Genomic DNA, 27,106 nt, shown 5'->3' with positions numbered 1-27,106 from the left:
CCACACGTGATACTCTAGGAAACAGCTTCTATTTTTCTTAAAAGAGATCTCCTCTTAACATCAAGAAATGTATAATCTGAATTCATCCACACTGTGCAAAGTGCCTTAATAAAATCCTCTGCGATAATTAGAAGATGTTGTGTTTTTTAATAAAAAAAATCAAAGTTTTGACCTTTAGTACAGGTGGTAAAACACTATTTAAGGCCTATGCCATGATCAGAGAACTGTGCTGGTGCTTTTTTTTTTTTCCCTGTGCTTCAGAAGGATTCTTAGCCCCCCTACTGAACAAAAACAAAAATAACCTTGGTTGTCATACGTGGGTTACAGCTGTGATATACCACAGCTATTTTGTTTTATATGCAAAGCAGCAGATTTATCCAGGCTTTATTTATCTGTGCTGAAATATGGCACCTTCCTATAGTCGCGAACGATTATTTAGATTAAAGTCCTTTCATATATTAGTCCTCTTCTACTTCACTGGGCATACAAATGTGCTTTGTGTTAAATGTAGCCATTTGGAGAAATGGTCTTGTAATTATGGGCTGCAATGGAGCATAGTACATAGATCCCTGAGCTAGTACCAACCTGAGGCAGGCAGTCCCCTGGGTTTCCCGGCACGGCCTACTAGCTCGGGCACACCGTTGGAGGAGGACACCTCGGCTGTCCTTGCAGATGGGTTGGCATGTCCAGAGCCACCCTGGGCATCGCCGAGCCCTCACTTACCAGGGGCTTGTGAAAAGGAAGCACAAAAAGCGTTCTCTGTTCCAAGCTAGTAGTTTGCTGTGTTGCACCCAAGCGTTCTCCCAGGGTGCCAGACTACCAGTGCTTATTCTTCTTTGCCACTTTTGGAGGTGAAGCTTATAAAAAGCATAATATGCTTTATATTTGTATTCATGTTTGGATGAATATTGAACCTAGCAGCGTGCATGGCCTGCGGGGCGGTTCTCGCCTTGTCAGGCTAGGCCTGGCTGTGGTACCAGGAGCAGGAGGAGGCTGTAGGCCATCGCGTGCTCCAGGAAACACAAACTGCTGCTGTTCTGAGGTGGTTTGCAATGAACTGGAGGCAGTTGATCAGAAAGGTTGAGTCATCAGGGTTTATTAGGAAGCCAAATCGATTCTCTTGCTGCTTGTAACCGGTCCCCCCCCCCCCCCCCCCCCCCCAGTGCTTTAATAATACAGATGCTTGATGTCATTGTTTTGTTGTTCCTTTTTTTTTTTTTTTTTTTTTTTTAATAACAGGCCTTTTTCACTGAACCCCCCGTGGGTTTTCAGGAATCTTCAAACTGAAGTTTTGGAATTTTCTTCTCAACCGTAGCTACAGACAGTCTGGGGGAGGCATGGGTGCATGCATTGCAGTCGCATGATTTTGGAGCCTTGTGAGTTCATCTGTCTTATCTGCAGAACCGGTGTGTTTGTGGTCTGCCCTGTCTGCCTGGTCCTCTGCCTTTATAGACCACAGGACCTGCTGGGCATGCCACAGCTAGCTGTGGGCTTGTCTCTGCTCCTTTTGATGGCAAACTGGGACGGGCAGGGGTGCAAACAGTGTCTCAAGCTGATATTGTCACATGTGGCCAAAGTAGAGCACACAGAGCTACAAACACATTGTACTGCTCTCCACTAATTTGGACGTACTCACTGTAACACATAGAGTGCTTTTCTTAGCAGATCCACTATATCAGCCTAGAGTTTGACTTCAGGTTACAAGTTGGTCAATAGGCTCTTTAATTTACTCATTATTCCTGCCCCAGAGGCCTGTATTCACTTGGGATGTACGCAAGATGACTTGCTCCCACCTAAGCCATCTGTTTTTACACACACATGAGCCATTAGTTGATTTTTTTACAGATGTTGCAGCTTCTATTTGATACCTCAGGCTGACATTTTAGAGGTAAGTGGGGAGCTGGAGGTTGCTGTGAAAAGGGTGCTCAGGAGGCAAGCAAGGGCCAGAAGCTGGTGCCACCCCATGAAAGCACAAGTTGCCCCTTTTGTGGTCTGTGCACATCAGCTGTCTGCTCTGCTGCCAGCTCAGCATCATGTAAGACTTAATCTCTCACATTAAAAGGCAGAGGTATAGGCTTTTAAAAAATGTTTTGTTGAGACAGCCTATTGTAAGATTGACTTCACGGCAAAGAAAAAAAAAGAGGAGTTCAGTGACATCAAGCTTGTAGAAAGAACATCTCTCCTCCGTCTTAATCCAGCATTTTTATGGGGGTGTCTGTTTTGCAGGCAGCTTAACTGCAGCAGAAATGACCAGAATCCCCTAAGACCAATGTACAGGGCAGTCCATTGGTAATCGTTTTTTGCCAGGCTGTTGCTAGCTGTGGACTTCGCTAGGAAAACTCCAGTCTTTCACACCAAGGACGTCATTCCCACAGTGTCTTTAGAGATTTCTGTATATAAAAAGTTGCCCCAAAAGAAAGTATTTCTTTCCTGCTGCCCAATAGTGCACTGGTTTGTGACTCACTTGCAGTCAGTGCTGTCTGTGTGGTGACCAAATGAAGTAGTGTAGATCAGTCATAGGCCGTGTCTTACGTGGTCTTACTCAACACACACGCAAGTCTGCAGGGAGGAGTGGGGATAAAAGTAAGGTTGAAAACACTGAGCTGCACAATTAAGCATGGGTGATATGATCTCCACGTTTCAATTCATAATACCAAAATAGAAAAAAATGCTTGTTAAAAATGGCAGCTAATTTCTGTACAAGAAAAAATCTGTCCAGATCTGATGGAAATGCTGAAATTTGGGTGGATTTGCACTATAAAATGGAATGTAAATGATCAGTAGTTAGGTAGATTTTCAAATTACAATGTTTTTGGTGTTCTGAAGTCAGGATTGCTAGCAGGACAGGGGGGTATTGAAGTACAGGAATTCTTTTCTCCACAGCAACAATGAATTCCTGCTTTCTAAACCCAGCTTTGATAACTAGTTTCTGTGGTCTCAAAACATGTTTCAGCACTTGCTGGGAAAAGTTGTTTGTTCTTATTTTTTCTTTTTCTTTCCCTGTAAAATGAGTTAATCCATATTTTTCTTTTAGATATCATTTCAGACATTTAGGTATTCATTTTTTCCTCTGAAGTCAATGAAGTCTAGAGAGGTTGCTGCCTGGAATTGTCATCGTACAACAGAAATATGGCACCCCTAAATCAATGGTTTACGTATTTCGGTGTCTGTAATTTGTTTTGAATTATTTGATAATTAATAGAGAATTTCTAAATATATTTTGCAAATAAAAATGATTATTGACTGGTATTGTAACACTATTTGATGTTAAGTATTGGAGTGAAAAAGAGAAAATCACATGTTTTTGGTGGGATATAGTAGGAAAATGAGAATTGTCACAGGGTGGGTGCTGTACAGGAAAGTCTTTGCAGCAACATTGGACTTGCTTTGGCTAAATGTGTACCCGTAGTATGTATTCCTAGACTGGAGAGATAAAGAAGTGAGTTTGTAGGGATAATGAATCCTAAAAAGAAACAAAAGTCTTGATTTATCATTTAATAAACTATCTGACCTGTATGGGAAAAAATAATTTCCCAATAAATGGTTAATATTTCTTGGACAAAGGATATTCCTGCAATGCAAAATGTGCACTTTCCTTCCAGTTAAATTGTTTAGAAAGCAGAAATTACATCTTGCTATCAAGTAGTAAATTGAAATGTCAGTGTTTTGTATTGTCCCTGAAACTCTTTGAGTTGAGCCTTTCTGACGAGATATTAACAATGCTCAGAAAGTTTAAGATCTTTCATTCTGCGAAGGAAGTATGTCACATATATCAGGGTGTGTTTTAGCTGGCTTTACTCTCAGGGTATAATTTTGTACTTGAAAGAAGTATAATCCGTTTCTTTCTCATCCATTTCAGGCGTTTCCTATGAATTGTAGCAGCAGTCCATTCTTTAGAAGAAAATACAAGTGCATTTTTCTGTTAGTGCATTGACATAACTGGTAACTGCAGATTAGGAATCCAAATGCATCTTACTGTCTGCAAGGTGTAAATAAAATTGTTTTTATTAAATTGGCACTCATGGTTTCCCATCTAACCAGTCCTTCATGTGCAGCTCAGACATGAACCAGTACCTTGTCCTGCAGGGGTTACAGCTCACTGTGACAGCACTCCAACTGACAGCAGCAAATGAGATACACAGTCTTGGCCAACTTTATGTATCAGAGTGTTTTTTCCTTCTGTTATCTTTAAAAAAATAATCATAAAACCACCTGAGCTTCTTTTCTTATTAATCATTTGGGTTTTTCTTTCCTTTCACAGACGAAACTTGCCAATGGCACTTCCAGTATGATTGTGCCCAAGCAAAGAAAACTGTCTGCAAGCTATGAGAAGGAGAAGGAGCTCTGCGTCAAGTATTTTGAACAGTGGTCCGAGTCTGACCAGGTGGAGTTCGTGGAGCACCTCATCTCCCAGATGTGTCACTACCAGCACGGACATATAAACTCATACCTCAAACCCATGTTACAGAGGGACTTCATCACCGCACTGCCAGGTATTTCTGCAGGCAGAGGAAGCTTGTTCCTCTGTCTTGTCTTCCAGAAAACTGTTCCCCTTGGCTTCCTGTGACTTTGGCCAGCCCTGCTGAAGAGGTCTCTTCAAGGGTCAGCTTGCAAAATAGATGATAACTTTTGAATGAAAAGTTCCATACCAATGCAAAATATAGGAACATTTTGTTTTGTATTCCTACCATCTCTCAAGGCATGATCTAATAGATCTAATACCTACATAATTTGGCTAGGAATAGTTCTTATGTGTATCTTAAGGAGAGTCATCACAAGCCACAGGACAGGTAGTTGTGCTCATAATGCCCACAACGATACATTAATAACCAAAAAACTTAAATTAAAAATACATAGCTATGTGAAGAGAGGAGTTTCCAGTCATTGATCATTCTTCAGAAGGGATTTCTCAGCCTGAAATTAAAATAAGATGGAAAAAAAGATGGAAAAAACACGTTTAACTGTGAATTGTACAAAGCGTGAAGGCAGTGCAGGAGTTTTGCTATGATGTTAAGTATGCAGACTCTGGATTTTTAAGCTCATTGTGGCCAGTAATCAAATGGTTGTTGTAGCATTAAAAAAAATATCTTAGTTATGCTAAGTACCTTCTTTATGTTAGTTTTTAGTAGTCCAGTGGCAATAATCGCATGTACTTAGAGCAGCATTATAACTTGTGGAGCTGTTCTGTTTCAGGAAAACAGAGAGTACTTTGAAAGTGCATTGGTTTCCCCAGTTTTAAAGTGGAAGTATGCATACAGTTAGCTACACGATTTTTCCAGGTCTTCCTCCACAAAATTCCACCAGAGCAAGCCAATACATCTAATTTTCACTTGTTTAATTTCGTGCTACAACCTTTTTTGTGAACTTTTTGGGCAAATACTAGAAATATTTTCACAGGCATCCAAAATTTCCCAGCCATACCGCATTTGTTGGTGGTCTTTTCACACTTACTCAGGAGGCAGCTCTAGCTTTGAATTTTGGTATATCCAAGTGCAGAATAGATAAGAATTAGGCAGCTAATATCTGAATATATGAACAGTTGTGGGAACCGTGTGCTTGAAGAAAGCACAAGTGTCAATTTGCATATTTTCAAAGTGCTAATGTCCTAGTGAATATAGTGAACATATATATTTCTCTCTAAGGGAGAAAATGAATGACAAAGAACTGTAGTGGCTCAGACTGCAGTCTGGGAGGTGCAGAATGTCCTTGGTATAGGCAGGTTTCCAGTAAGGGTGGTGGGAAAAGGGAAAGTTCAGAAACTGCTGAGGAAAGAATGGTGAACCTAAAATTTTGAATTAAGTCAATAAAAAAAACTGAACTCTTTAAATATTTTGTAGCTTTCTGAAATGTGCAAGTGTTCAGTACTCTGGTTTCTTTTTTACACCTTCATTCTCTTTCCTGCTCTCCCCTCAAGTAAATAAAACAATAAAGATACTCCAGAATCACGAGGCATCTTATCTCTGTCCTCCTAGTGCTGTCCCACAGAATGACCAGAGGTAGTTTTAGATCATGAGCAGACTTCGCTACTATAGAGGAAAATTGGCTCAGAATGTTTTCTGAGTGCTTAGGACAGAATTAAGGTTGTTTGAAAAATACAGCTTAACTGTGTACTTAACAAACTTTGTTCCGTTTCTAAAAAAAACAAGGCCTTTGCTTAGCATTTCCAAGCTGTTTAACATTTTTTATGGGCAAAGTCATTTTATAAGGGTTTCATGTGTGAAATAACTGGAACATTCCTCTAACAGTTGGTTTGGAGGACTGAAGGGCTAATCGTGTTTCACATTAGTTTAGCAAAAGCTTTTGTGCAAGGAGATTTTTTTAAGAAAGCAGTGCTCCAGTAGATATGTGGCTCACATAATAATAAAATTATTTCTGTTTGCTGCCAGGCCAAGATAGCTCTGCCCTTCCACTTATCATAAATGTGGGAAGGGGAGGCCAAAACATCAGTATTTCTTGTTGGCAAAGAATCTGTCTAGGATCAAAAGCATGACTTACAGTGATGGAAACCTAAAGTAGTTACGACACCTCAATACAGCTAGGCTTAAAGTAAAGCTCCTGAATATCCAGAAGGGGCAGGTGGGTCAGAGACAGAATTGTGGGTGTGGAATACTGTCCCCACTTCATGCAGCGTAGCCTTGCTTCCTAAAGCCACTAATCTGTTCCCCATATAAAATAATTTCTCGCAGTTGTGCTGCTTACGTAAAAAGGCCAGTGTGGATGCTACATGGGCTGGCATTTTTAATGTCCTGGTGGGTGGCTGTCTGTTTCCCCATTGGAAGCAACACAGATTGGGAAAGCAAATATGCTGTTTCCACCCAGGAGAGAGCTCAGGACTGCAGGCATCAAGGGTGGGGAAGGAGGGGAGCACAATTGTTCACATCTGCCCTACCAAATTGTGGAATTCCTGCAAATTCCACCTCAGGTTCACCAAAATATCTCTCTCTTTCCACGAGTTGCTGTAGTGTCAATCTAAATTTACAAACACTTCTTTTTTAAGAGAGTGTTTCATGTAATGGCTGTATATATCTTTTCAGATTAAATACATAATAAAGGCTGCTGATGCTTTTATTTTGCAGGTTGACATCTAATTTTGCACCTATAAAGATAAGAAATGTCAGGCTTCTTTCTGCTCTCTCTGGCTGTGCATGGAATCATTCCCGTGCATTTTTTGCTCTGTGAATGGAAGCAGAAAAGGCTGGGCAGAAAGTCTCACCGCGTGTGTTTATAAACTCAGGATGTTTGAAAGGAGTGAGGAGACGTGCTGAGTTTTCTTGTTATCGTGTGCCAGGAGATAATTTTGAGATCTTTCAGTTAACGAAACCAAACAAAGGTTGGGCCTTTTGTTCCTTATGAAGTCTAATAAGAATCAGCTGATTGCCCCCAGTTTGGGCTGCTGACGTGTGGAGATGTGACTGTACAACTGCATTTGCTGCTTTTTCTTTGTCACTGACAAGCAGGGCCTGGTCTTTGAGGCCGTTGTTTTAAAAGCAAGAAAGGACGTATTTAACGGTGTCCCGGATGTGAACTGGAAGGGAGACGCATGTAATACCCATCTGCCGTGCTTCCTTTTGGGTTGGTCTGGACATGGTGCCTGAGGGGTAGTGGGGTCTCAACCACAGCTTTGACAAAGCCTCCGAAATGTGACCCGTGAAGTGGGATGACGCCTTGACACTGTCTCACTCAGGAATTCAGCAGCCTCAAAGACAAGTTGTATTTACGCAACATCTCATTTAAAAGGCATCTTATTTTTCTGATGTCTTGCTGGTGATCACATCTGAACGTGTGAGGGCACGTTTTTGCTGGGCCCATCCCTCTGGTTACGAAGCAGAGCATCCCCTTGCTGCCCCCAGTGCAGCGATGTCTCCTAGTTGCAGCCCAGGCTACAGAGTCATGCCCTGAAATTGTTGCTGGTCGCTGGCTTTTTACTCATCTGCTCTACATTTTACTCCAGCCGTGTTGAAACAAAGCCAGTCCTGGTATTCGCACTGGAAAATATTTGCAAATTATATAATTTTGGTGCATATTTTCCCTCCACCCACTGAAATGGATGAAGCTAGCAAACCTGCTTCACTTTCTCCTCAGCCAGCCTCTTCTTCCCTCTCCCCTTGTCTGTACATCTGCATATCTTTCCCTCCCCCATGTCTAAAGGTACCACTACCCTTCAGGGCACACATTGGGAATATATATTTTTTTCTTCATTACGTTTAAAAGCTACTGCTTTAGCAAAAACAGCTTTTGAGCCGTTGGAACATGAGAACAGCTGTAGCAGTGAGATGAGAAATGGTCCTAATATAGAGAGATTTTGGGGGCTGCGTCGCTGAGTTGGAAATGCCATCCATAGAATATCCCCCTAGTGCTAAAACCCATCGAAATAGATTGGAATGACTTCTTGGATTCTTTATTATTTTTAATGACTTGTTGTGTTATATCCAAAGGAAGTTGGAGAACGCTGTTCACTCCTGAACTTAGCCACAAATGCTCATCTGTGCATTTGGTCCAGCTCTGCATGCAGAAGAGTAGCTGGAAAGGGATGGGGAAGAGAGCGCATCTTTGTACTAGTAAGGGGAGTTGTTTTAAACTGCACAGCTCCCAAACAAATAATGCTTTTTTTTTCTTCTTTTTTTTCTTTTTTTTTTTTCCTAGCTCGGGGATTGGATCATATTGCTGAGAACATCCTGTCCTACCTGGATGCCAAATCGCTGTGCGCCGCTGAGCTGGTGTGCAAGGAGTGGTACCGCGTGACATCGGATGGCATGCTGTGGAAGAAGCTGATCGAGAGGATGGTCAGGACAGACTCGCTCTGGAGGGGGTTGTCGGAGAGGAGAGGATGGTGAGGGAACTGCATCTTCACCTCTTTTGCCCCCATTTAAGACAGTAGGTGCCATGTGTTTCAAACCATGTTTGAAGAGGCGTACGTAGCACCCTGAAACAACATGTTGGTCCCAAACCCCACAAACCTAAACCAAAATTCAGGGGTTGGGGAGTCGGGGCATCATTTGGCTGTGCAGGCAATGTGGGGGCTTGTTCCTCACTTTCCTCATCGGATGATGCTCTTATCCCACTGTGACGAGTGAGATACACAGACTGCGATTTTTACGCCCAGCTGTCATTCGGTTCAAATTAAGAAGCTGTGTACGCCCCGGGGAACACTAAACTAGTCAGCAGTTCAGAGCAGAAGAGCTTTTTTAGGGGTGGCAGTGGGGCAGCATGTGCTATGAATTAGTTCTTTCCTGATAGGTCTGTTTGTTTTCCTCAGCAGATTTTCACTATTAGATATCTGTTTAATTTTCAAACTGGAAGCTGAGGGTAGGTACCACGGAGAATAGGGGACTTTAGAAATGCAGATAGATTAGTTAATAATCAGCTGGAATAGCCTTACTACAATGTGGGTCTCACTCAAGTTTGAAGCTGCTCTGTTAACATTTCATTAGAACTTTCCCTCTCAGGGGTACGTCCTTTAATACATAATTTTCTTTTCCAAGGGTGTCCCTAGGATGTTGGCAGAAAGGAAGCTGGGTATGAATATTTCATAAACAAGATAAAAGTGACAGCTCAGGCATTTTGGTTGCCATTAAAAAGAAAAAGATACAGAGTTGCAAACAAAGACTCCCGTTTCATGCTTAGTTTTGTTCTACTGTTTGTCTCTGGGAGTAAAGGCAAGTAAATCAGGATTGTGAAATGTCTTTTAAAAATAAACACAATGTTCATCAGCTTCTACTAGTGTAACGTTTGTAAGGAGTGTAAAATAAACACAACCAAGACAGTGTTAACTTTTGCATCCCTTTTAGTGTCTTGTTCTCTTCAGGACTTCTATTTTTGCTCTGTGTTGTTGAGGTCAGAGTAAGTCAGAAGAGGACCTTGGGAGGCTATTTAGTCCCTCCTGTGTCCCAAAGGCAGAATGAGCTTTCTTTAAGTCATTCCAGAGATGTTCATCTAACATGTTCTTAAAAACCTCTGATGGAGATCCCCTGTGCCTTGCACGGGCAAGCAATGCCACTGTTTCAGTAACGTCACTGCTTTCCTAATATCTAGATTTTCCTAAAACCTAGGCACAGTCTTCCTAGCTACAGTTCAGCACATGATATTTAACCTACACAGACACAGAGGACAATTTCTCGTTTTTGTTTCTCATTTTACTCATTCTTTTATATGGTTGGGAGATTGTTGCTTCCTATATATAGGATGCACTAACCAACCCTCATCCTGTGTTTTCTCGTCCTCTTGTCATCCGTGGTTGTCTCTGCTGAGACTCACCGCAGTCACTCTGCTCCTTTTTTGGAGGATGGAGCTGCACCCAAGCTGGGTGTCTTCCTTCTGCTCAGGCATCACCAGTGTCTAGTGGTGTGGGAAGCACTGCTTTCCTTGCCTTATGGCGGACACTGCATTTTATGCTTTCCAGTAGCACATGCGCTTTTTTAAACAGTGATAGAATACTGTTATATAACATTTAATTACCTCTTCTGTGGAAGTTCTGCTCAGCTATTATTCTTCATCTTGCATGCTTATGATATTACTAAGTGGTGAACCTGGCACTTGTCCTTATTGAGTTAGATTCCATTTACTGTTTAGTATTTCTCTGTTTTGTCAGGAACATTATGAGTTTCAGCTTGTCCTCCAAAGCGCCTGTAGCTTCTCCCAACTTTACTGTCATTGGCCATGTAGTAAACATACTCCCTGTTCCATTCCTTGTCATTATTGAAAATGTTTAATAATGACAGATCTAGGACAGACTCTATGAAAGATCCCAGTTGCCTTCCTTTATTTTTTGAGTGCACCATTTGTAAACTCTGCATGCCAGCCATTTGTGTGTCCACCCTTGAGCACTTCCACCAAGATCATACTTCTCTAGCTAACCTGAGAATGGCCTGTGAGAAGAAACTAAATCTAGTTGACATGATTTGTTCTGGACTGATCAATTTGGCTGTTGCCTGTCAGCTTGTCATCTTCTAGGAATTCATCTAATTGACTGTGTGCTGTAGTACCAGCAGTCTGTGATGTTGAGCTGGACTGTCCACCATTTCCTTGGGTCTGCCTTATCCCCCTTTTTAAAATATAAGAGCTACAATTGTCTTTTTCTTGTTCTCTGGAACTTTATTCATTCTCCACATCTTGGAGATAATAGCTGATAGTTCTCAAGTTGTTCCCTCCATATTGCAGAAATAATATTAATACCCATTACTAGCCACAGAGACTGACATTAAAAAAAAAAAAAGGTTGCAAAATCCTTCTTATCTCAAAGGACAGTCACACCATGTTATTGGACCTCTTTCTCAGGTTTTTCTGACTCCTCTAGAGCAAGTTGTGCCACATCTTTCAGACTGCCCTCTGATTAGCTCTAGAAGATACAGCTGAGGCATGGCAGGGTGGTAGAGGACCGGTATTACTTGCTTAGACCTCCTCACTTTGCATGTGGACTTGCTAATTTCAGCATTTGCAGCTTCTGGTTTACAACAGAAACACCCAGTTCTGCAGCACCTCGCTGACATCTCGTCAGGGAGCAGTAAGGGTTACACAGATTTAGAGAAAAATTAAACAGAAGCCCAAAATCTGGGTACTATTAAGCCCATCTGAATACTTGATTGAGTTGGCTGGTCATCAAAAGCTGCCAACAATAGTTCCTTTTGTCACAGAGCCTTAGCGCAGCAGTCACTGGGATGCCATGGAAATTCTAAACAGTGCCTTAGCTGACCTCGAAACAACTGGCTCTACATGCAGCAAGACATAGCTTATAGGTAACACCAAGACCTTGTAATAGTATAGTTGGAAACAGTTGACAGGTTTTCAGGCAAATAGGCTTATATACAAATTGTCCTAGACCTACGCCAAGCCTTCCAGGGTGTGCTGTAGGTTATTATGCACATCTCCAAAGCATTTTTGGTCTGCCAGGGCCAATAATTTTAATTTTCTTGCGTGCATTTCCTGACTGGGTCATGTAAGGATCCATCTTGTTGGTGGTTTGCCTGCATCCAAGTGTACCTTCCTCACATATATTTGTCCCCAAATGAGGGGCTGCTGATGGTTCCCTTGTCCAAAGTAGAAAGCAGCTTTCTCTCAAATTGAAGGTAGTTTATTTAAAGAATTGTCAAAAATTCTTTTCTTTAGCATTTGTTTTGTTCTCAGTCCTATAGTGTACCTACCCACTTACAACCTAAGAGTTTCTGTTCACTGTTGTGATTTCCCTAGTACAGATTTTGCCCAAAGTCTAGCAGGGCAGCTAAAGTACAGCCTCTCAAATGAGTTTCAAGGTATACCGTATGGAAAGGACAAGAAAGAAATGCACAAGGAAGTATTGAGCAATTAATTATGCCATAATGGAGCAAGAGAGGGAGAAGCGGAGAGCAGGCCCGGTATAAACTCGGTGCCTCTGATGCCAGGATTACACTCGGAGGCATTTGTGCCTCTCTCCATTTTGTGAGGCATGTTGCCAGGCAGAACAGCAGTTAGTACGCCCATGGTGGGGTTTACTAGCTTCCACACCGTGTTTGGTGGCTTCTTAACTTCAGGATGAGGAATTAAAGTTTTTTACACAGCAGGTAGTGATTGCCGTTTATGGATTTTTTTTGTAGCAAAAATCTAGCTTGGGATATGAGTATTCCAAATCAGTGTTGAAATGAGGAAGGCACCACAGATGAAGTGTTGCTTACCAAAATGCAGCAATAGCAGTAAAATGTCCGTGTACCAAAACTGATGCTGTTCCTGCTACTGCAGATCAAAGCAGGCCTTGAGTGCATCGTGAATTTGAGGGTTCCTTGGCTTCTCTTCATTTTCTTTGTAGCCTTTGTTTTAAAGGTGACCTCTGATGTGGCTGTGTGTATAGTGGGTATGAGCCATTCTCACCTCCTATTGAGTTGAAGGGATTCATGTCCAAAACAGATAGCAGATTTTCCTTCCCTGAGTGAGTAGGAACTGCTTTTCCATGAATTTTTCAGTGTCTAAATGCAACACGAACATGTTGCAGGGCAAACAAACAAGGAACCACCCTGTCTTGCTGAGTAAATGAAGTTCGAATATGAACGTTTGTGTGCTTTTCAACAGTGGTTACCCATGTGTAAAATGCCAGGAAGACCTTCCTCCAAAATGCTGAAACATGCTTTCTGTTCAATGGGAGTGTTCTTTGTCTTCCAGGGGACAATACCTATTTAAAAATAAACCCCCTGATGGCTCTGCTCCACCCAACTCCTTCTACAGAGCACTTTACCCCAAAATTATACAGGACATAGAGGTAAGGAATAGCTTCCAGGTGTGGTGTGGGTTTTTTTTTGTTTTGTTTTGTATTTTTTACAGCCTCCCTGATTTTCTCACAGTGCTCGAATTCTGAGAATATTTCATGCTGATGAAATAAGTATTTAATTAAATATGATGTGTCTATGTTTGTCCGGAGTTTGAAGATCTGGGCTACTTATAAATTCCCAGGCCTTCGTCACTCCCTTAAACAGAGGGTGATTTGTGTTGTTCACTGAGCTGTTTACAGGTGGAGTCTGTATGGCTTGCACATCAGATGTCAGAGCAATGCAGTACCATCTTGTCTTTCTCTGTTAACAATACTGTGCTCCATCCAGCTCAGATGAGATCTTATAAGGTGATACGGGGAAGTATCAGGAACTGAGCCAGGGAGAAAGTGCAATCCCAGGGAAACAGGAAGCAACCGGGCATTGTTGCCTTGTATTTAGTGGTGGGTAAATGCCAAATGCCATGTTCTAACAGTTTCCTAGTGGCAAAAGAGGTGCTCAGGTACTGTTGTAGCAGGTTTGCACAAGCCCTTAGCTAGAGCTCAGCTGAGACTTTCTCTGCAATTGTTTAGTTGTTAAATTACAGAGTTAAAAGTTGGAGACAGAAAATTACTTTAGGTCACTTCTCCCTCATCATTCCATACAGCACAGATGAGTTTAGCCATGATATTTATTCCAGGCCTCTTTGCCTGTTTAATTGGTTTTATCACGTGTTGCTTCTTCTGGAAAACTGTTAAGTCATTATATGGGCCTGACTGCAGGAATAAATGTAAATAAAAATATCTGATGTCTTCTCCAACAAAAATAAAGAAGAGAGAGCCCTGTGTTCTATATTTACTTCTCTTTTGTCTCCTGTCTCTCCTCAAGACAATAGAGTCAAACTGGCGGTGTGGAAGGCACAGTTTACAGAGAATCCACTGCCGAAGTGAGACGAGCAAAGGGGTTTATTGTTTACAGTATGATGATCAGAAGATAGTAAGTGGCCTACGAGACAATACTATCAAGGTGAGAACTCTCCAGAATGGCATGCCAATGGCATTTAACCAATCTGTTTTTAGTAACTTAGCCTTCTCCTTCACCCACCTCATACCTGAGCAGCTTGTATGCCTCTTACATTAGCCTAGAGACCCTCTTTTCTTCTTGAACTGAATTTGCTGGCAGAGTTTTTCACCATTAGTAATTACAGACGATGTAACTACTGTGTCCTGTACCTTGACAAGAAGGTAAGACCAGTGTTCATAGTAAACCCAGTAATATCAAAGATGTTAATGTGCTGTACCAAACAGCCCGTACGTGACTACAAAAATCAGCCCATGCCACTAAAGGTGTTCTCTCTGCAATATGGATGTCTGTGTTGTAGAAGAAACAGACCGGTCAGAGCAGGAAGTGCTTGAGGTATGATGAAAAGCTTACTTAGCTGTCTGTTTTCTAATGTTTGCTCTCCTAGATCTGGGATAAGAATACATTGGAATGCAAGCGAATTCTCACCGGACACACGGGTTCTGTCCTGTGCCTCCAATACGATGAGCGGGTGATCATCACTGGATCTTCGGACTCAACGGTCAGGTGTGTGCTTGTGATTTGGAGCTTTCCAGTTGCCTCAAAGAGCTCAGCCTTGCAAACTGCTGAAATTATCTTTTCTTAAACGTGTGCTGTTCAGTTAGTTCCATGAAGTAGTTCAGCACATTTGTTTAGGAGTGTACTGTCCTTGTTTATCAGATGTCCATGCAAGTGGCTGTCAAGGAGAAATGAGAACCTAAGCAAAGGTCAGTCAATGTTAAGATGATTTAGGAAGACCATTTGACATTTCACCAAGGTTTTGCATGTTCGGGCACTTCCTGAGAATGTTCTTAAATTCTCCATGAGAATAACGTTTTAAAGGTTGGTTGAAGTTCTCAAAGCAAGTTTGAAAGTTCAGTCATTCGTTGTCCCTTAATTTTAACAAATGAAGTGTGACTAGATCTCCTGTGAGTTTTAATTAAATTTCAGCATGATGATTTTTCCCACTCAGTCTTTCTAACCTTGTTTTCCCTCCAGTCTCCATTAAAAGGCAGAACACCTCAAGTCAGCACATGTGGTGCACATTTTCACTATGCAAATGTACAGTCCACTAGACATATTACAGGTTCCCAGAGAGTTTAAAACCTGCAGTGTAAATACAGGCACATTTGAATTAGTGAGTTGCAATATGAACTTGGACATGAAGGAGATGTCTGTCTTCTCCATGCTGTTACATATTCCTCTTTTTGTCAGAGTACCCACGATGCCCATGCAGTGAAGTTACAGATGACAAAAAGTTGTGCCAGTGGCCCTTTCTGAAGCTACTACCATGTGTTCCTATGGCTGCAGGCTGCTCATGGTTATCACCAGGCTTGCATGTAAACTACTGCTGTTAAGCTAGTGACCATTAATTTTAGTTCCTTACATGCGATGTCTTGTGGTGCTGCTGGATTTTGGGATCCTACCATTAGCAGGAATTCAGACTTTCAGTGTGGGAGCTGTACTATGCTAAACACAGGTTGCAAAAGGAGATACTTATTTCTGTAACAAGCACTATCACTTTACATCTCAGGCCAGGCAGGCCAAATTGCAGATTGGCTACTTGCCCAGAAGTACTTCGTTTCCCACTGTATCTATAAATGTTTGTGCAGACCCCAGAGGCACATAGGATGCATCACTTTTATCCTTGGGTCTCCTCAGGAAGAGGGGCTTCGTCCAATAGGCAGTACAGATGGACTCTTAATGCTTCCGAGATCTCAGGGATGCACTTGTCCAGAGAAGTCAGTAGGTCTCCAGCTCCTGTTCATTTTGGCAACCCTGTCTGCAAACTGCTTGTGTGCTAATGGCTCAGGTCTTTAGTTTGTGATCTTTTTAACTTTGCATTTTGTAATTGGAAGTGTACTTTTCTTTCTCATTTATAATGCAGAAGTTGATGCGCTTCAGCTTCCATGCAATAGAAAATAAGACATTAGAAGTCTTTCTCACATCTTGCTTTTTCTCAGTGTATTGGCAGAGGAAAGTTTCAGCTTCTGCAGTGTCTGATAAGCCTGTTGATGCAGCCATTTTCTGCTCTCACATAGTATATCTGGGATACAGGTGTGCTAGTGCCAAAAGAAATCTCATTATAGAGGGCAAAAGAAGTTTGCAAACAGAACAGCCCAAAAGGAACAATTTTAAGGCTTAAAATCTCCATTTCAAGTCCTAGAAGTTCTGTAGGAAGCCTTTGTCTGACTTATATCTTAAATTATCTTTCAGATGAAGCAGTTGGTTCCAATAATGTTAAATCAACATAAATGCTCTGTCTTAATTTGAGTGTTCAGCACATTCCTAGAATGTAGTTGTGCACCAGATACATTGCAGAGTAAATGCAATCCGTTGTGCAACTTGTGGCAATTACTTATATTTGTTTGAAAAGCATAATCTTATCTTCTGCTTCTGCATAAATTATCCTTTGAGTTGATAGTCCTGTGAGAGAAGTAAAAAATTAAACCTGTCTCTGAACTTCCTTCTTCACAGGTTGTGTTTAAGTACTCAGTGACTGGAAATGGAGTGTGGTAGGCTGACGTTACCAGGAAACATCAGTCCCTAGGGTTGTCAATCTCATACTTCTCCTCAGCACTAAATTCTCTTAATTAAAGAATGCTTTTTTTTTTCTGGCTGGGTTGTTTTTATGGTGTTAACTGCATTGCAGGGTTTTTGGCTGCTGGACTGTCTCAACATATGCAAAATCAACAGGTTTATATAATATATCTTTTAATGAAATATTTAATAGATTTAGCTGTAACTTGTGCTGTTTGCTTCTCTAATATTGCTAGTGAGTTAATTACCTCTCCCCATCCCTTTCTCTCTCTCTGCAGAAAATCTACTGTACAGTTTTTTAACTCTCTCCTCTCTGGTTTGAAATTTGAAACTGCAGGGTGTGGGACGTGAATGCGGGCGAGATGCTGAATACACTGATTCACCACTGTGAAGCAGTATTGCACCTCCGCTTCAATAACGGCATGATGGTGACATGTTCCAAAGACCGATCCATTGCTGTGTGGGACATGGCCTCACCAACGGACATCACCCTGAGGAGAGTGCTAGTAGGGCACCGAGCTGCTGTCAACGTAGTGGACTTCGATGACAAATACATCGTATCAGCATCAGGTGACAGAACTATCAAGGTGAGGTATCTCAGAGGCTTTTTATTTGGGTATTTGACAATTAAGACCAGTGACCAGACAGGAAAGATGGTCTTCAGCTGTTATTTCACAAATCTTCCTTTAGAAGCAGTATTCTTCCTGCTGCTCACTTCCACTAGTCCCTCCTCCGTTGAGCTTGCAGAACTTGTTTACAGAGCTGTATGGCAAATCAGATCCAAGTGCGGATGTAGTTGAAAAAGGACTATTTTCCCTGTGTACTTTTTCAACTTGACTGGTTCCATAATCTGTTTCAGCACTGGTCACACAAAGAGTTGTCAGAGAGGGCAGCATGGGGGCCAAAGCGAAGGTGAGTGCATAGGAGTCGCTTTAGTCTTACTGCTGTGATCCCAATCTGCAGCATTAAAATTGTGTTCCTGTCTAGACTAAATCATAGCCTGAAGAGTGCTGAAGTCTGATTTTGGAAGCTAATTCTAATACAGTATGGCAAAAACCTGTGTACAGTGACCCAAGCTGCTAACAGTTGCAGGCTATAGTCACAAGTCATTGGAGGGGTAATTTTCCCAGTCTTAATGGTCATGTCTCCAATTAAGAACATCCTCAACGCACCTGTATGTCATACAGATACCAGCTTTTGTTAGTCTCTCAATAATTTTGCCTGTGTGGTTCCCCCCTTCCTGTCACAGGTATGGAACACTAGTACCTGCGAATTTGTGCGCACCTTAAATGGCCACAAACGAGGCATTGCATGTCTGCAGTACAGAGACAGGCTGGTAGTGAGCGGCTCTTCAGATAATACTATCAGGTGAGAGACACGGTCCCCACTGCAGATTCCTTTGCAAGCACGTTCTCCGATTCCTTGGGATGTGCGGAGGTTAGGCAACCGAAGTGCTCTGTACCCTTGTCTTCCTTGAAATATGCTTCCTTCGGTATAGAACATTGGGAACTACTGAAAAGAGATATTAGAAGTCTGGTTTACTGTGTTGTCTTTCATCCTCTATATCTCCAGAGTCCCATACTAATCAACAAGTTGCATTGCTCTGACAATTCTGGTGTATGAAAGAGCTGGCAAGTACCACTTTCTGTGATGTCCTCTTGTGATATTTTAATTGGGCTATGTGTCTAGTTAAAGGGGTCAGATTTGCTGTAAGAGGCATTTAATCCTCTGCAGAAATCCTCCTGGGCTCTGGCCAAACTCTTCTTGTGGTACTTGGCACTGGGTTAAGTTTGGAACAGCTGGTTTAGAGCATGAAGTTCAGTTTGCTGCCTTTTGCACTTCTCCAGCTGCCTTTGTTGCAATCCGAGATTTAACTCCTTCTGGTATCGTGAGCCAGGATTTCTCCCTACATCCTGCAGCTGCTGGCAGAGGGATGTCCCACTAATCTCTGGGTGTACTGAGCAAGCTTGAATAGTAGTGTAAGTCATGTAGGCTTATGGCTCTGTCATGCAAGCAGAAGGAAGGGAAGCCTCCCTTTTGTCTTCACCATGGCTTTGAAGAACTGTGTGCCTTCTGATAAAATTTTAAAGCTGGACAAAGCTAAGCAGAAAGCTTTCACTTTCCGTGTCAGAAATTATTTCTCCTCAGTGAGTATGATTCATGCTGATGTTTGCCTGTGGAGTTTGCTTGCAGTACGCCGCCTCACCCTGCTTTGCATTCTGGAAAATGGTGGTTCTTTGGTTGTTACTACCAGGTTGTTGTACCATATTTTAATATGTGGCTGTTTGAGAGCATGACTCTCTGGGACTGCTCATAGAGCTGGGACTCCTGTCTGTTAATCAGGGGAATCAGTATTAATAGGCTTTGTGTAAGAACAGCACCATGTATGTAGTAGGAACTCTTGCACTTCAAACAGAAAAAATAACACTCTGCAACCGTACTGTGAAACTTGGTCTCAGAATTAGAGTAAGAAATAGTTAAATGCTGCACCAGTTAGGGAAGGATCTAAAATATAACTTGTAATACTAACAAAAATAAATGTCAATGTCATGATAACACTACAGAGGAGTATGATTACTTTTATGCTTACATTGGACAAAATCCCTAGCTGACAGATAAATTGTGCTAGAATTCCAGGAATGTTGGCAGTGAATCCTAATGGAAGTCCAGTCTGGCAACTGTGTGGGCAAGGTGCAAGGCTTACCTGTTCACATAGTTTTCTCTCAGCCATTAGCAGAAGGCACATGTCAGTGGAAGGGTGATTAAGAAAAGGCAGGTTACTAAGGCCTCTCTGTGGGTGGCTTGGTGTTTTGTATGTTTGATTTTAATCCATTGTAAAATAACAGATGTTGTGTGTTGGCCTTTAGTAGGGGTTGCCTCCTGAAAGGGAATTTGAAGTTTTCCAAAAACACATTCGATTGCAAAAACACTTTCTACTGCAACAACGCAACTTTGTTTCTCACAATTCTCAAGCCAAAAAGTAGTTTTCTTACAGTTCGGTCATTTGACTATTTAAAGAAGTAAACATTTGAGGAGGTTATCAAATCTGGGAGGTGCCCTTGGTACCAATTCTAGATGTATGTGAAGGCCCGTTCCCCACATGGCTAAGGGCTGTGATCATCTTTTCTAATCACAGTCAAATTCAGGTAAATAAATCAAACCGGGACCTGATAATACAGGCCTGAATTAGTGTGATGCGGCTTCCCAGAGCTGCTGGCAATGTCAGGATTGATGGCAAAGAATGGAAACACATGGCACAAAAGTTCCTGGCACAAGATTGCTCTTTAAACCTTTCTGCGCCAGTTCATTTCTGGCATTGTCCATCCATTTTGCAGTTCTTGGGAGACTTAATGCTTTCTGACCAGCCAGAGTGCCTTTGGCTGACCTTTGCCATGGATTTGCTTGCTCTGACCTTGTCTGGTGTGCTGGTGCTAGTGTCAGAAGTACTGGGATCTTCACAGATTCCTGCAAGGTTAACTTCATAGCCTAAAGAATCATCTTCTGCTCCTCTGTGGCTTCAAATGTATGCACAGAGTGACCCTTTCCCAGTACAGCAAACAAAAAGGTCTGTTCATTCCTTGGTTGGCCAAAGTGAGGGCAGCTTGTTGCGGCAGGACAGATGGAATGATTATCCACCATCCTTGTGCACACGTCCACTGGATCCGGATTATTCCCTGGGGGATCCCAGGAGTGAAATGCGTGGGGACAATTTATCTCTCTGTCTCTTGAGGAAAACTCACCTGACCTCTTACTGGCTGTGTTTCTTTGGGTTATGTCACCCAGAGAAATCCCACGAACCATGAACCTCACTCCTATGAAGTCCCTGTCAGCCTGAACTCTCACCGAATGAGCGTTCAGGAGCACGTGTGACTGCTTTCTTTCAGCTGTGTGTCAGATGCTGCTACTGAAAGATTGCTGTTTGGCATGAACAGAGCACATCTCACTTAGAGGGAACACCTGTAGACAATACGTGTCAAGAATATCAGTACTTGTACGCAAATAATCTTTCTTTCTTCACCCGTGATAATTAGGATTCATGTCAAAAAGCTGGCAAAAGTATGGAAAGCAAACAGCCTTATTTCTTATAACTGTTTCAAGCATTTCTGCCGTATTTTTCAATGTAGTATCTAAGTGTAAAAATTAATGTATTTTAATTTATTCTCCATGCTAAACATCCTTTACAAAGCCCCAAACTGAGTTTTTTACAGTTGGAAGGATAAGACATTGCTCAGACTGTTACTGGAATTGTCCTGGTTTTGGTGCAGGAAGTTTTTTAAAAAGATTGGGTTAATGGAAACAGGTAGCAGTGAGCCACGGAAATTATTGGTATAACAAGAAGAAAACACATTACAAAATTATAAACACAGACTGCCCATTTTAGCTTATGTATAAGGTGTCTTAATTACAGAGTAGATACACCTTCAGTGAGAGAAAATGACAAATACAAGGGGCTTGTTAATTCTTGTGCCTTTCACCACTGTATTGATGTCTTAATTTGTCTGACATCAGCCTCCAAGCCAGAAATAGGTGTATAGGGGTACAGAAAGGGGCACGTGCCCTGTGAAGGTGATTTTACCCATTGGAACAAGCTGCCAAAGGACTGGTGAGTCTCCTTCTCTTAACATCTTCAAATCAAGGCTGGATACTTTTGTGGAAAACTAACTTCAGTAAAATAAAGTTATGAGGCTCCCTAAAAGATAAGTGGGAGTCTTGTGTGTGTGTCTTGTGTTACTAGGGGAGTAGGTGGTAGACATGACTGGTCTTAAGATGTTCGGATCTCTGAATCATTTCCTATGTGATACTGTAACATACCAGGGTCATGTTGAAAAACACACATCAGATTCACTGCAGGAAAAGGAGTGAATATAGGTTGTTTCTTCTTTGTTGTTTTATCATAAATTATATAAATCATATAAATTATATAAATTATTCCAAGTTTCCATTAACGAAAAGCAAAGACCAAATGTTTCCTTGTAATAATCAGATATTAGATATTTCCTTGTAATAATCAGATATACTTCCTAATCTTTTCCAGGCTATGGGATATCGAGTGTGGGGCATGTTTACGAGTACTGGAAGGCCACGAAGAGCTGGTGAGATGCATACGCTTTGATAACAAGAGGATAGTCAGCGGGGCGTATGATGGGTGAGGCTGTCAGTGCCGTTAATACGTTCCATCCTCCTCTTTCTCTGTGTTTCACATCCCACTTTGCTGGATCTTCCTTATGAAAATTAGACTCTGTCTGTCACACCAAGAGGTTCTTTTCCTGGCCAGTAAATCAGGACGATGCCACAAAGTACACCTGTTTTTTGTTGTTGTTGTTTTTTTTCTTGCTTTTTAAATAAGTCAGTGTTATTTCATGTGTGTGGTTCATTTATTTAGCTTGTAAGAATATCTGGCAGACTAGACGTGTAACATCTTCTAGCTGAACCATTGGTAAGAACAATTTTTACCATCTGTGGTTGTCTTCTGGCCCATTTGCCATTAGGGACTAGTGTCTGCACTAACCCTCCAACATGTTTCTTTTCGTTATTATTACTTGACTTTTATATGTTTTACTTTGTTGACAACATATTCTTTTCTCCCGTTAAGCTCTGTGAGCTTTACAAAGGGGAAGTGCAAGAACCATGTCTCAAGAGCAGTATTTCTGTAGTTTTCCATGGATGGCTGTATCAGCTAAGCTGTGCTAACAGTTCTTTTTTTTTTTTGTCTGTGAGCACTTGATCTTTTCTTTTTGACAGAGCCATGGTGTTTTTCTATTTATTCACTACTAGGAAAATTAAGGTATGGGATCTTGTGGCTGCTTTGGACCCCCGTGCTCCAGCAGGGACCCTCTGCTTGCGAACCCTTGTGGTAAGAGCTTTTGGTAGGGGTGGTGGAGGGAGCAGAAAAGTGTTCTTGCTCAGGGCTGTCTTGAGCCATGAAAATTTAAGTCAGTTTAGCACCAATCTGCAGGTTCTAAGAATCATTTCCAGGGGTCTGGCTTCTTTGGGTGTCCGACCCTTACTTTTAATCTTGCAGGCTGTAACAGATTAAAAATTAACACCTGTGGAGGTTTCATTCACTTTTCAAGAGTTTTGTTCTGTGATTTGAGGTTAATAACTAAATCATTTTTGAGACTAGTCTTTACTTTAGCCTGTATGTACCTCATGATGTAGCAGTACATGTTGTTGTGAGTTGTTGACAGGAAGTTTCTTAAAGAAAAGTAGTACGTTCCAAATCGGAGGAGAAAAAATAGTAACAAAAGCAACCTTTTCATTGCTTTTAACTGTCTTTTGGGTGTTTAAGGAAACAAAGGCTAAGGACTAGAACAGACAGTGAAATTGCTTCATCCTTAAACAGTGACTACTACTTTAATGCTCTCCAGTGATATTTAGTGCAGGTCTGATGACGGTGTGGTAAAAATGTCATTGTGTGAGTGTTAACAACGGGCGCAGTCATGCTTAACAGTGCCTTTGCACTGGTCTTGAAATAATGTGGGAAGGTTTTGACAAAAATGCCTGCACATCCAAGGCCATGGGGTGGTTCCTATAAGCATCATCACGTTCACCCCAGAAAACATGTACTGCTGCTGCTCTGATAGACTTGCCCTGGGGTTAAAGGAAGATCTCAGTCCAGTACGGTATTCACTTTGAAAAAAAAAAAAAGTACTGAATTATTATTTTCTTTTAGAAAAGAAATTTCGGGATGATGTTGGATACATTAGACCTTTTCATGCAGTGGCCTGTGACCATTGTGTGTGCTCTAAACCAAGATCATAGTGAGGGTGTCTGATCCTCTAAAGGTGTGGTTACCGCTCATCAGCTGGGCTGCTCTCGCTGACCTTCTGCACAGGCATCTACCACCTGAACTGCTACTGTTGCTGTAGATTTTAATAGATTTTGTAGATTTTTTTGGTATTTTACTTCACACCTTGCACAGGCTGTGTGGGTTACTGTGACTCAGCTGACAGGCGGTCGATCATTAAGCCACACTAACTCTTCCAGTCATATTTGGACCGAAAGCTGCAGAGTAGGAGTCTGTGAGAGCCTTGGATGCCTGCAGGTACTACGTTGAAAAACCTTCTTGGTGGCCAGGTAGAATGGCAAATGATTTCTTGGCCGAAATCCAGAAAACCCCTTTGTCTTCAGCCATCCGGTTGCAAAGTATGGAACAACTCCGTGCCCATGAACACTTTTATCCCAAGAGTCTAAGACTTCAGCTTGATATCGGTAGTGTTCTTGCTCCAGCCTGAGACAAATGTGTGCCTAGTAACCTGTAGACTTAATTTAACTGGTGTGATTTCCTCCGCATTTTCCAGCAGTGGACAGCCAAAGTGCCCCAACTAATTATATTATAAATCAGAAGCGGTGGGATGGAAACACTGTAGGAATCTCAACACATGGATCCTCATAAATCCCTGTTTGATAGCAATGGAGGGGGCCAGAAGAGGAGGGGCAGAGGAGGCTGTTGTAGTGCTTTTAGGGCTTTTCATGTTTATGACAACAGGGCGTCCTTATACCCGCTTACCCATGTTTTTTTTTTTCCTCTCTTCCCTCGGCCTCCAAAATTAAACCTGGCTGCACAATGAACATCGTGAGTCTCCTGCTGCTCATGTTCAATTTTCAAACAGTAGGAGGAAAGTGCACAGATAACAAATGCTCGCTGCATGCCAGGTCCCTTCCGTTAGCTGGAACAGCGGCCGCCTGAGTTTGACAGAAGCTTTCCAAGCGCAGAATAAGTGCAGCTTTCCTCATGAGCTAAAAAGTCCGGGTCCTTTTCAAAGCAGTTTTTAGAAGTACCTCTCTCTTGGTGTCCTTGAGAACGGTCCCTCAGTGGATCTGACAGTTGTAGTGATACTTTTAGCAAGAACCTCTTCGCTGATATAATATAGAGTCGAGTCTGGAAGCACATTTCTCTTTGAAATAGGTGGGAAGATAGAAAGTGGTTCTAAGACAAATTGGGGTTATTGTTATTTGCTTAAAAGACCAGGGAGGTCTGAATAGCTTGAGTTTTTTTTTAAAATGTCATAGAAATGGAATCAGACTTTGGAGTATGTGTTTGTTTTCAGTTAGCTTAGAGATTCAGAGATGCCCTTTAAAACAGCTGTTGTGTTCTCTCTGTGCTTTTCAAACTGAGCTGTATTTTCAGAGTCCTGTGCCATAAGACAGATTTCCCATTTAGTAGCTAGTAATTCTCTTTTGTCTAAATATTTGAAAAAACGATATTTTCAATATTAAAACACTTGTAAGCATTTTTTCCAGACCCCGGGCCTCTTACAACATGTAGACACTCCAGAGGAATACATATTAATAGAAGAGAGAGGGCTTGTCCCACCTGCATGGTTTCTGTTCCCTTCCGACTTAGGTGGATGCTCCTGCTCGCTCTTGCAGCAGTAAGCACCAAGAACAAATAGCCGGCACAAAAGGGAAAGCATAGTGGATTTGCTCTGTGATATTCAGGATCTTGCCGTTACCTCCTGTTAATTACAGGCTGAACTCTTGCCAAATCGTCATGCCATTTCCACTCAGCCTCAGAGCAGAATGCAAACTGCCTATAAAGAATGCCCTTTCTGGTTCATATTTTTAGAACTGCTTAAGAGGAATTATTACGGTGTCACTGGACTTTACAACAGGCTCCTTAGTGTCCTCCAGTATTAAGCTCTTCCCTCTTCTGCAGTAGCAATGGTGCCAAGTCTTGTCGGCGAAATTCTTGTCTCTCCCCCTGTAACCTCCTGCATCTGGGAGTGCTGTGATTTCAGGAAAGAATTTTGCCATAAAACAAGGAAGAGACTGCTCCCATCAGCCTCACCAGGCTGCTCCCTGTGGTGGAGAGAGCTTGGTTTGTTCTGCGCTGTGCGTTACCAGGACTGAAGGAGTGATAAGTAAATGTAACATGAAATTCCTGTGAGCCAAGAACATGATATGGCAAACTCGTTTCACTGAAGATGGTTTAGTTTACACTACGTGATGTGGAGGCACAATGTGTCATACAGAGTTTTCTGACTGAGGAATTAATATAGTGCCAGAATCCCAGCCCAGGTTTTTCTTTCCTGCTCCATCCTAGGTGCCAGCAGGTTTGTGAGTTAACATGCTGTGTCTTCCACTTGCTTTTAGGAGCATTCTGGGAGAGTCTTTCGACTTCAGTTTGACGAGTTCCAGATTGTTAGCAGCTCACACGATGACACCATCCTCATCTGGGATTTTCTGAATGACCCAGCTGCCCAAGCAGAATCCACTCGTTCCCCATCCAGAACGTACACTTACATCTCAAGATAAATAACACTACACTGTACCTCACACTCGCACAGGTAAAAATAATAGTAATAATGATAATGATAATAATAATTAAAGAGGCTCAGAGATGACACTGGACATAATATGAGCATGCTGCTTGAATGCCTAGCTGAGTCTATCAGTAATTCTCCTCTTGGTTGCACAATAACTGCAGCGACCTGTGAAAGGACAGCAAGGATTCTGATACCTTAGAACGGGGTCTTTATCCTAGGATTTGTGGCATGTGGTGCCTGTGAGTTTTCTGGAAGAACTCCTCCTCTGTCCATCATCATCAATAATTAAATCAGCTATCACTGCTGTCCAGAAGGAAGAAGAGTTTCTGCAGAGCGAGCAGAGCAGCTGCCGCCTAACAAGGGGATGCAGATGGCCTGACCCTGGGCAGTTGTAACCAGGCAGGAGTGTTTCGCCAAGAAGTGTCAGCTTTATTCCCTCCCGCTGAAGTGGTGACCATTCTTCTCGCTCTGCAGCAAGCTGATTCAAGAGAACAGTTTGGCTAAGGGGGGAGATACTGAGGCCCAAGACCTGGCAAATTAAATCGAGATGCATCAATATGCAAAATCATTTACTGACAGGGCCAGCCCTCCTCCTTTCTACTACAGCATGGCTGTTAAATTGCTCATGTCAGAGCCTGGCTGGTCTGCTCGTCACCTTACCTTTTTGTCTTGGCCAGCACAACGTGGGGAGGAAATTGTGGTTCTTACGTTTGGGTCATTTGCAGAGTGGATTTGATGTCTGTCAGCAGAGTGGGATGGCGTGATTGCCCACTTTGATGGGTACCACTGCTGTTAGTGGCTTTAGAAAAAAGGCAGATGAGCTGACAGGCTTCTGCAAGGGGATGTTCACGATGACATTTTTCCATGAAAATGCTCTGTCCTGGAGCACATCCTATATCCTGTTTGATGAGTAAATATACAGTGATGCTCCAGAGCTGTCACATCAGCTACTTTGATTTTCTCAAACACTCTGGTCAATCAGGTGTTCTTTTAAATCATTAAAAGGCTTAGTACAAATGGGGTTTATTT

At 42.1% G+C, this 27,106-nt stretch overlaps 1 protein-coding gene across 15 annotated transcripts in view; it reads left to right on the top strand.

The window, feature by feature from the left end:
• BTRC (beta-transducin repeat containing E3 ubiquitin protein ligase) overlaps positions 1–27,106 on the top strand; it is a 119,051-nt gene that overhangs the window by 85,309 nt on the left and 6,636 nt on the right. For all 15 annotated transcript variants that reach the window (XM_080596880.1, XM_080596889.1, XM_080596878.1 and 12 more), the window contains 10 exons: positions 4,262–4,493; positions 8,644–8,830; positions 13,126–13,222; positions 14,097–14,234; positions 14,677–14,795; positions 17,146–17,395; positions 18,058–18,176; positions 21,844–21,954; positions 22,584–22,662; positions 25,905–26,098. In XM_080596880.1, the coding sequence (XP_080453006.1) occupies positions 4,262–4,493; positions 8,644–8,830; positions 13,126–13,222; positions 14,097–14,234; positions 14,677–14,795; positions 17,146–17,395; positions 18,058–18,176; positions 21,844–21,954; positions 22,584–22,662; positions 25,905–26,066 (1,494 nt within the window). In that variant the 3' untranslated portion in view covers positions 26,067–26,098. The remainder of the gene's footprint in view (positions 1–4,261; positions 4,494–8,643; positions 8,831–13,125; positions 13,223–14,096; positions 14,235–14,676; positions 14,796–17,145; positions 17,396–18,057; positions 18,177–21,843; positions 21,955–22,583; positions 22,663–25,904; positions 26,099–27,106) is intronic.

This window comes from Anser brachyrhynchus (genome assembly GCF_964034855.1).
Source record: "Anser brachyrhynchus genome assembly, chromosome: 6".
Classification (NCBI taxonomy): Eukaryota; Metazoa; Chordata; class Aves; order Anseriformes; family Anatidae; genus Anser; species Anser brachyrhynchus.
Note: the sequence above shows the minus strand (reverse complement) of the source record. Positions and strands in the feature narration are given on the sequence as shown.